Genomic DNA, 11,310 nt, shown 5'->3' with positions numbered 1-11,310 from the left:
TCAACTTCCATATGCAATGGAAATTTTTGCTTTTACCCAGAAGAAAGAAGGAAGATTAAAAAAAATCTTAGTTAAAGAAAAAAAAAGCTACTCAAACAGAAAGCAGCATTCTTTTTGGGAAAGAGTAGGAAAACAAAATTGAAAGTCAGCAGACTTTACTTTATTCTACAACAATAAGATGAAAAAATTAATGAAGAATAAAAGGAAAAAGAGGAGATGAAAGGGTATAAAAGAACAGGCAAAGAGATGAGCGCCAAAAAATAAATGGATCAACCAATCAATTACATCTCAATCCCCAACTAGTTGGGATTAGATATATGAATTATCAATATGCAATCTTTCCTATTTGGGCACCAAAAAAAGGGTTAAAAAACAAAATTGATAGCTAACTTCTACATGATAAATAATTTAACATGCAGCGAACTTACACTGGACAAATTGGCTCATGGCAGAACTGTTCTTGTTCATTCTTCAAGATCAGATTACCACTACAAGAATGATCAGGCAGCAGATGCTACTCCTTTGGATCGCTTCCTTTTCCTGTTCTTCTTCCCATGAGATTTCCCTTTCTTCTTTGAAGGCTCTACAGATGACTTCTGTTTTATGCTAACTTCTTCATCGGAGGGGGCGTCACTCATGGGACCGTCGTCCTCATCAGAACTGAGGATAAAATCCTCTACAATGTCTTCATCAAAAGCAGTCTCGTCTTGCAGCTCCTTCTTTCTCTTCTTTTTCTTCTGTTTTTCCTCTGTAGACTGCTCAGCCCTGCAACATATCATATTGGAAAAATACGTTCATATACCAACTACATAATAAAGATAGCATTTTGACCCCCGTTTCAGGTTTAAAGGGTTCTTTTCCTCTTCAGCAGTTAGTAGGCTTAGGAAAGTGGCTAAGAAGAATGTAAACATACTTGGTATTGCCTGCAGGTAGCCAAGAAGAACTGAAGACAGCATCTCCTTTGCTATCTTTACCATCATCATCGTCATCATCTTCATCACTTTCAGTTATCTTACCCCCAAATATGGCTGAGTTTTGACCAACTAGCACGCTGCAGATTACAAGTTCATTACTTTATGATTCATGAAAAGATAATCATCAGATACAATTTTAAGAAAAATAGAGTATTGTGAAACCTGGATTCCTTTAATGAATCATTTCTCTGTTGTGCTCTCTGTCGGAGCATGGCGACATATTTTGATAGAGGACTCACTCCTGCATTCTTATCATCCTAAGGATGAATTTGAAGGTAAGAATTGTTTCCAAAAAACCAAGTCAAAAAAGATGCTTAATAACTATCAGTAAAAGAATGAACATCGTGAACCTCTATGACATTGCAAGCTTAAGAGACAATACTTCGGGAAAGGGTGATCTAAACAAGATTTATAGCCTCAGGAAGCCAAAAGCACTTTTTTTCTGAAAAATGCACTTTTGGGAGATTTGAGATGTTTGGCCAAAAACCAAGAGTGCTTTTGAGTAGCAGCAGCAGATTTATGTTGGTGGGAAGAAGCTAAAAATATTTGCGAAGCATAAGCAGAAAATTATTTTTTCCAAGACAAATATCCTCACCAAAATCTTATATTTACAAAACTATCTCATTAATTTAACCCCTGCATCTCAAACATAAATACAATCCTTCTTTCCTCTTCCCATTTTGGGTTTAACTATATATATATTGATTAAAAACCTTCACATATACACACACAACAACAACCCAGTATAATCCCACAAGTGGGGTCTGGGGAGGGTAGAGTGTACACTTTCCCTAGACTTTATGTTTTAAATTTTAACTAAATAAGATAACACTTATTGAAGTATTTCATAAAAACTATTTAAAATCATTTCTTTATTCAAATAATACTAATTTCAAAATAAACCCTAATTCGTAATTGACACTAAAGCACTTCTTGGAAAGATAAGCCAAACACAATCTGTGTTTTTCAAATACTGGTAAAACACTTCCTAAATTAATTTTCCAAACACACATGCTTCTCTCCAAAAGTACTTCCGGAAAAAAGTAATTCTCAAAATAAGCAGTTTCTGGAAGCCTGGCCAAACAGTCTCTTAAAGAGGTAATGGATTAACTTTAGACGAGCATATCCCCATAGTAACCCAACTATTCATGTCCATCAGAAAGATGCTCCGACAAGTTGTCGACAAAGCTTTCAATGTGTTCCTGACTAACGAAAGAAGATACCAAGTGCAGATTGGTTAACAAACAAAAGCAAGTTGACAGAATTTTACTGGTAAACGGGCAAAGTTTATATCAGGACAAGTTAACTTCAACATTTTGCAAGATAATAAGATGCTTCAAAGGCTACTTCCGCTAAAGCCATTAGAGAATTTCGGTGTTCAAACCTCAAGACAAGATTCTGCCGCTGGGTCATTAGGTAGAAATGAAATTGTCGTGCGCTTCTTGTTTGTGTACTCTGAATTGGCTTCAATCTGTACCATTTTACAAGTCAGCTTCATGAACTTATAACACAGGCTACATAGTAGAATAAACAAATTGTGCCAGCTAACAGATAGCCTGTAATAGAGATTAAAGAAGCAAACATGGTCTACTCGGAGAACTATATAGAGTTATTAATGGAGTACTAACATATGCCTTGAGAAAATAATACATGGTCACATCACCAATAGAACCAAGTGTCAGCATACCTCGCGAATGATTTGCCTAATTTCACGACGGAATCTTTCGACATTGGTGGACTTGCAGAAGTTGCGCAACCTAACAACAGGGACAAACGACAGCTCAAAGAAAGCAACTGAGTAGCTCCATTGAGCAAGATGCTCAGCAAGCTCCTCAACCACAGATAAAACACATGCTTCCTGAAATGCTCTCGTTTTCAACGTAAGTTTGCTAACCTGATACATCAAAAATACAGATTCAGAGAGCTAAGGCAAGTTCTTATAAAGCAGTACACCGATAACCTAAAAAAAATAGAGGCATTTTGAAAAGTACCCTTAAAACAGTACGGAAATCTATGGCTTTTCCAACTCCCCCTGTTGGAGGCCTATGCAATTCTTTTATCTCCAGCATGTCTAAAAGGAGCGTGGAAACAGGAACAAAAGAATTGGTGGAGGCAGCAATTCTGTTGAGCATTTTGATGCATCGCAATCTAAGAGGAAAATAGCGAGCAGTTGGAACCAAACGTGCTGCTCCAGAAATTATTTGTGTCAGTGGATAAGCCAGCGGCCTAAAATCTGGTTCTGAGCTGTAAGCACAGATAGCTGCAGTCCACAGCTCAAGACAATGTATATACTTCCACTGGTAAACCTTCAGAAATGACTCCTAAAAAGGGATTGCAAAAGAAGGAAGTATCATTAGATCCACTAGAAGGCAAACATAACCATCAAATAAAATAAAACATGTCGGGCAAAATACTGAAGCAACATGACACTCTTTTGCTCTAGTGGTAAGCACCCTCCACTTCCAATCAAGAGGTTGTGAGTTCGAGTCACCTCAAGAACAAGGTGGGGAGTTCTTGGTGGGAGGTAAGCCGAGGGTCTATCGGAAACAGCCTCTCTACCCCAAGGTAGGGGTAAGGTCTGCGTACAAACTACCTCCCTAGACCCCACTAGTGGGATTATATTGGGTTGTTGTTGATTTATCAACTTGACACTGAGCTACATGTGTCTTGAAAATTGCAAAATAAGGTGACAAGCCATTTTCCCAAATCAAACACTTAAAGCAGAATATATTACCAGAATTTAGTCAACTCTAAAAAAGAAAATTAAAAAAAAGGAAAAAGGAATGCTGCTTTCAGACCAAAGGATCAAATTCATCCACTACCAGTACCAAACGAGTTTGGAGCCACGGTTCAGCTAATAATTAAAAGGAAGAGAAAACCTCTGTATAGGACTACCTCCTAAACCGAAACAAAAGCAGAGCAAGCATACGAAACTCATTCGTAACACTATTCCAAAGATCAGCACTAATGAAATTATCCAATACCACCTTGATCTTAGTTCTTTTTCCATAGATGATTTGTTAACTTTTCGAGATGATTCTTAATAAAGAGCTCACAAGGGAAGAACCACGATTACCAGCCACTAAAAGGCACGGATAGTGTTCAAAAAAGACACAACTAGTCATGGAAATATACTGAAGCAATCTGATAGTCTTTGAGCACTTTTTTCTCATGTGAAGATGTAAGGTACAACCGTACAAAGCAGCTTTGCAACTTTAGACCAATATACAATGCAATCAAGTACCCAAAGAAAAGGCAGTACAAAGTTATCTCTTAACCACCCAGAGAATAAAAAATAAACACACATTTTAGTTACCATAATCCAAAAAAAATCCAGCCAAAAATATAAGAGTCGAAGTACCTTGGCCTTAGTATTATGTGCTTCCTTGGATGATTGGTTAGTCTTTTGAGACGATTTCTGGGAAAGATTTGACAAGGGAAGAACAATGAGTATGCAGCCACTAACGGGCATGGTTAACTTTCAATAGGATACCACCATTCATGTAAAATACTAAGCAACTTGATACTCTTTGAGCGCCTTTTCTCACGTGAAAATGTGAATTTAGGCTAACTTCTATTTTGAAACTCTTAAACCAGAGTATTCTTCAGCTAAAAATTATGGAAAAACATAGAGAACTGCTATACAAGATCCCCTTTTAACCCCAAAAAATTTATAGAATAAGCATATATCAGTGGTTGGTAACAAAAATCCAGACATAAGACATTTACCATTAACAGAAATAACAAACTGATACCTTGATCTTAGTACCACCACTATGTGCTTCCCGTAAAATCATTGCTAATTGCCGAATGAAAACAAAGGCATGCTGGTATGCATTGGGAAGATCCACCCTAAGTAGTTCAACAAAACAATTACCAAGAAACTGAATATGCTGCAGCTTAGTTGCACTCATGAATTGGCAGTTCAACAAATAAGCTTTATACATTCCTCTAATGCACTCGTCAATGCAATCAGAACCAAGCTGCATACACAGGTCTCTTAGAAACAGAAAAGAGACAACTGGTAGTGCACCTCCGCCGGTACCCCAGAAATGAAGAAGAACCTGAAAAGTTAAATTCTGCTAAAGTTCATTTTCTTTAGAAAGAGAGAAGAATACTTCATACAGAGAATAAAAACTCTTGTGCCTCATGTCTTCTGAAAACAGAAAAGTCTAAAGCTTGAGTTCTTCGCAAGTATTTTTAAACTTAATTTTTATGGATCATTAACTACCAGCCAACAAACTTGAATTTCCCCTTTTTTTATGGATATGTTACTATAACAGGATGCTTATATAAGATTCTTTTTTAAGAATTTCAGGATAGATATCAACGAGCTAAATTTTTTCAGGGCAGTATGACATAAGCAGCCGGTGGGATTAACCACATTTTATGTGTTTTGGATCTATTTACTTACTTTTGAATAACATTTCAACATTCATTTTCGTAGTTTGAAGTGATCAAGGGCCGGATGCCATGTCATTCAACTGTCAAAAATCAAATTCATGTCCCTAATACCGAATATATGTGAAGGACTCCTATGAGAAAACGAAGATACTTACCTTTTCGCAACAGCTAAAACCTTGAACACCAAAATAGACTAACCCTCCCCCTCTGCCCAAAAAAAAAAAAGGGGGGGGGGGGGGGGGGGATGAAATGTACAAGTAAAGTTCACATGAATTTTAAGAGTTATATCACTCAATCACATACCTTCATATATTTCCTTAAAAGGACTGGAAAAGCAGCCAAAAATACAGATGAGAATCTGAGTCTTCGTAATGTAAATGATATCATTTCTGTATCAGTCATCTGGTTTAGAACATGTAGAGCATTTCCGAGATATGATTTCACCAAGTGGTTGTTGCTCTTCCACCGTTTAGTATTGGATATATCCTTTATCATCTGCTTCTGCCCACCAGAAGTTGGTAATTTCAACAGGCCACGAAGAATTCCGTCCATTTCTTTTAGAACAAACAACATTATCTTGTTGAACACACTGCTAGACATGGTACTCCACTTTGACTTAGCATCTTCACCAGCATCATCACCGTAATGACAAGCTGTTCGGAAAGCTCTCATGAGAGACCTAATAGCCCCCGAATTCCTATTTTCATGAATTGAATCACACCAGGAATCCACCATTGCACTAGTGATGACATTTGTGGATGACTTGACCTCCTTTCCATCTGCATGAACAAGTTGTTCAGTGTCAAATTCATCACCTTCGTCAGCTTCTTCTATTTCGTCTCCATCAATTTCAGTCTCGGCATCATCCTTCACAAAATTGAGATAAGATTCTACAAACCATTTCAAATACCATGAGAACAACAAGAAGGAAAGAAATAGTAGAGACTTACATCAATATCCTCATCGTCAAATTCAAGGAGCTCCTTGTCATGCTCTTGCAAGAATTGATAAAACTCAGGATCCTACGAAAAAATGTGGCATATGTTGGTTAAGACTTAAGAGCAATATCAGCACAAAAAAGTTCTGGAATGGATATTTGCACCGTTACTCTTGCAATGAAAGACTCAAAATGTATGGCAGATTGACATGATTGCACAACGATGCAAGTAGGCCAGACATAAAAATGAGATACAGATAATGAGCTTAAACTCCATAAGGGAATCTATCAAGGTTAAGGCATGTCTGGTTTTGATATCATACCTAATAAAAATGTGATCATAATAGGTACCTGTTTCTTCAAAGTTCAAACCTCCCATAAGACCCATATTCTGGCATTGGCCGGGGAATATCCAGCAATAGTTTCCATAGAATGAATAACGGACCCGGCCACTATAACAGAAACTGAAATAGAAAGCCCCACAGGCACCATGTTCGAGGAGCCCAAAAAAATGAAATGAACAAATCCTTTTCTATCTGTTGCAGGTTAAGGGCTCCTTCTTACTCCCCTTCTTCAAAATCCAATCCGTATTTTATATAGAGAAATCCCTAATGATATACACGATAGCGTCCATTCTAGCTATGCTATTGTAAGAATAATTTTTCCTGTCCGAAAATAATAAAAAAATCGTCTGGAGCCAACCCTGAGGAGTGAGGACAAATCCCAGCTTTCAAAACTCAGGATAATGGGCCCATCACTCTACCCTCTCCACTTAAATACCAGACTTAGTTCGCATGGAAAAGTGCTCGAATCTATGACCTAAGTCACAAGTCCCTCAACCTTTACCACTTGAACTAAGTCCTAGGGGCCTGTGCCTTGTTGTAAGAATAAAATACCTAGTCGATTCCATTCTTCTAGCCAAAAAGTCCTTTCTTTTTCCAATTTTTCCATCTTCTCATTCATTCCATGTGTGCCCTTCTTCCCCAAATTCTTCCGATTCTACAAGGGATCGGTCTTCATCAAAAGCAATATAAAAAACACTTTTTTAACTAACACCCGCATCTTTCTCCAATAGGGTTAAATTAGAACTAGTTATTCAACAAGCACTTATATAAATGATCATAATTAGTTTCACACTATATTTTTTTAATAAGGAAAACTTCACACTAAAATCTAAACAAGCCCTTAAGGAGTGACATAAAAAAGGTACTTTATAGCAAATTTTAAGCCCAAGACAAGTTGAAAACACAAGTAGAATCGTAAAAAATCGATCCAAACGTTAGAATTAGCGCCAGACAGTACTAAATACAGAATTATAAGCATAAAAATCTCACCTTTTCTTGGAGTCTTTTCAACTGGTCCACATGTGACATCGCATTTTGCTTCGTAGATGATTTAGTCATCACTTCATCTGTATTTTCTTCAACTCCAGAGGATTTTTTGCTCAAGTTTTTTGATGCTGACATACCCCACACAAAAAAAAGAAGTTAACGAAATGCAACATGATGTAAAACAGAAAAACGTGTTGAAAGACTCAGTAAAGAATCACCTTTGTTCTTCGTCCCCATTGATTAAAATTTGTAAGCTTTTTTTTCTGCTTTGCTCCGGGGTTTAGTGTTCTGAAGGGTTTAGCTCAATCGATAAAGCTGCTGTAGAAGAAGAAACTCGGACTGGGCTGATTGGACCAAAGATGATTAGACTATAAGTTGGGTACGAAATATAGAGCCCAATGGGTTTCTTAGATCCATAATAATAAGGAATTTTTATATTCTTATACGCTATATGAAACTATATTATCCTCCTTACTCAAGTTTTACTATAATTACATTTTATATATCCAATTATCATTTATGTATATTTTAAGAGAATTAATGATAATAATTAGTATCCTAAAATTACTCTAACATATCTTCCACTCTCCTACGTTTCTCTCTCCACATCCCACCCTCCTCCCCACGTATCTTGCACAAGAGAGCAGTAATTCCACCATTGACAACCATTAAAAAGCTTTGAATTCGAATTTGGGTTTTCAAAAACATTGTTTGTTTGGATTAGATGTTGTTGCAAAGAATTGAGAATTCTCTCTACTTCTCTCTATCTCTCAATCCCAAATTTCAGTAATGTAAAGCAAAGGAAAAGAGAGCAGCAATTCCACCATTGACAGCCATTAAAAAGCTTTGAAGCTTTGAATTCAAATTTGGATTTTCAAAAATCATTATTTGTTTGGATTGGGTGTTGTTGCAAATAATTGGGAATATGGTTTGGAGTTTATATCTCAATTTTGATGGGTTTTGGTGAAGATTAGACTTGGTTTTGGCTGAATTTCAGATTGAAACTCGAAGAAGAAGAAGAAGACATGACATACATTATACTGCAGAAATTGTAGTAAAATTGTAGAAAAATTGTATTCTGTTGTTTATATATTTTTCTTTTATTTATTTAACTATTGTATGAAAGTTGAACAACATTGTCTAAAAATTATATTTAAGTTGTATGATATTGTAGCTGTATATAACTGAGTAGAAATAATGTATGAAAATTGTAGATAAGTTGTAGATAAGTTGTATAATATATAATTAGTTGTATGAAATTTATTTTTATTATGCATAAATCGAATACAAAATATACAAAAGACATATTGTATAAAATTTGTATTTAAGTTGTATGATATTGTAGTTGTATTTAACTGGGTAGAAATAATATATGAAAGTTGTAAATAAATTGTATAATAAGTTGTAGATAAATGATGGCATCAATTTAGCCTTTAGCCAAAAGTCTTATTTTGATGACATGCACTTATGCCTTTTAGCATTTCTTCACGTGTTGGAGATATTATTGGGATTTCATTTTCTTACTTGATTTTGAGCTATAATTTTTTTGATGTTGTTTTGTTTCTCATTCGGAAAAAAAAAAGTATATAAAACTTAAACGTATTAAAATATCAACACCCTGAAATAGTTAAATCTTTAATTGTACCAAACTAATCCATAGGAGGAATATGTTTACATTCTTGCTTTCTTTTCCTTGAATCCACGACAAGTGCTATTACTTTTTCAATTACAGTTTCTTTTACGTCCAAATGCATACCTCTAGTAGCCTTACCAACTGTTTGCCTTAGTTTTATACCAATCTGAAAGAAACAGATTAACAACCGCTTTATTAAAAAAAAAAAAAAAGGAATTAACGTGGCGTTGCCACTTGCCTCTATTCAGCATCAGTGTATAACCCTCTGATAAGGGATTATAATATAATGAAGGAGAAAGACCGAATCTGGAGAGAAGAGGGGAGAGAGGAGAAAAAAAAGGAAAAAGGGTGTAACTAAATCCTTTAATTGAAGGTATTAATAATAGATTCGGAGCCTTTTAAGGTGAAATGTATATATTTTGTAAACAAAACTTGTGTAGGTAAGGTAATTTACTAAACATGAATATTTAAGGTAATAAAGTTTCCAATAGTGTATAGGAATGAAAAAATCCCTAATAATAATTGGGAATTTTACACAATCTATTTAGGGATTTTTACCTAACTATACTACATATGAAACATTTTTACCTTCTCTAATCAAGTTTTAGTTTAATTACATGGTCATATACAATTTACCAATTATATACAAATTAGTTTTAAATGAGTATCCCTTGATTGTAGCCTCTTAATTTAGTAAATCCGAAAAATCGTCACAATTCCGTACTTACTCAGACAACCCTCAATTTTTCTAAAGGATTTTCCTCTTTCTCTCTTTGAAATCAACCCTCTTTCTACAAGATTTTTTCTTCTAAAGCATTAATTTTCTCTAACAATGGCGAAGAAAGGGATTAATTTTTTATCAATTTAAATTTTGCCATGGCTGGAGTTTGGAGCTTTTATGGGCTTCTCCTTTTCTTGTTGGTGTTCCGATGGCGGGATAGCAGTATATGTATATTAATTATTTGGCTGGATTGTTCGAATTAAAATTGTCAATCAATAAATTTTGAAGATGTTTGACTCTCCACCATTGACAATCATTAAAAAGCTTCGAAGCTTTGAATTCGAATTATCAAAAAATATTTTTTGTTTGGATTGGGTGTTATTGCAAACGATTGGGAATATTCTATGGAGTTTATATCTCGATTTTAAAGGTATTTGGTGAATATTAGTTTTGATTTGGCTGGATCTTCAGATTGAAATTCGAAAAAGAAGCAGAAGAACTCAGCACATACAAAATATATATATAAAATTCATACAAAAGACATATTGTATAAAATTTGAAAGAAAATTGTATTTAAAGTGTATGATGTTGTAGTTGTTTAACCGGTAAGAAAGATGTATGAAAGTTGTAGATAAGTTGTAAATAAGCTGTATAATTAGTTGTATGAAATTATTTTTTAGTATGTATGTTGTTGTAGATATACTAAATTTTGTATTAAGTTTATTTTTAATTTGTATGTTGTTGTACCATACATTATTCTTTTTCTTAAAATAGGTAATTATGGCAAAGAGAGAAAAGAGTTGCTGTCACGACCCGGATTTCCCACCCTCGGGAGTCGTCATGGCGCCTACTAGAGAAAGCTAGGCAAGCCAACCATCTGTATTATTTACCCTTTTCCCATTTTAATCCTTTAACAATTAAGAACCAACATCATATAAACAGCGGAATTTAATAAGCGGAAGACTGAAATGTAATATTTTAATAATGACACCAATACCAATACATAACATAAACTACCCAGAACTGGTGTCACAATTTCACAGACTGTCTAGGAATACTACAAATAAGGGTCCGAAAGATAAATACAATGGTGTCTCTGAAATACATAAAAGAAACAGAATGAAAGGATAGAAGGAGACGCCAAGGCCTGCGGACGCCTGCAGTACTACCTCGGGTCTCCGAATGCTCCAGTACCGGGATCTGCACAAAAGAGTGCAGAGTGTAGTATTAGCACAACCGACCCCATGTGCTGGTAAGTGCCTAGCCTATCCCCGGCGAAGTAGTAACGAGGCTAGGACCGGACTACCAAA

General features: G+C 35.4%; 1 protein-coding gene across 1 annotated transcript; it reads right to left on the bottom strand.

The window, feature by feature from the left end:
• Positions 1-227: 227 nt before the first annotated feature.
• LOC109206506 (nucleolar complex protein 2 homolog) lies at positions 228-7,999 on the bottom strand. The gene is made up of 12 exons (XM_019369328.1): positions 7,865-7,999; positions 7,650-7,774; positions 6,329-6,400; positions 5,682-6,245; positions 4,730-5,038; positions 4,336-4,392; positions 2,966-3,295; positions 2,662-2,868; positions 2,359-2,445; positions 1,137-1,231; positions 914-1,051; positions 228-765 (listed from the first exon to the last, which is right to left on the bottom strand). Exons 1-12 carry the CDS (start codon positions 7,881-7,883, stop codon positions 501-503), a joined length of 2,268 nt encoding a protein of 755 aa, XP_019224873.1. The 5' UTR covers positions 7,884-7,999; the 3' UTR covers positions 228-500.
• Between the last annotated feature and the right edge of the window lie 3,311 nt (positions 8,000-11,310).

Source organism: Nicotiana attenuata, unplaced genomic scaffold (assembly GCF_001879085.1).
Source record: "Nicotiana attenuata strain UT unplaced genomic scaffold, NIATTr2, whole genome shotgun sequence".
Lineage (NCBI taxonomy): Eukaryota > Viridiplantae > Streptophyta > Magnoliopsida > Solanales > Solanaceae > Nicotiana > Nicotiana attenuata.
Note: the sequence above shows the minus strand (reverse complement) of the source record. Positions and strands in the feature narration are given on the sequence as shown.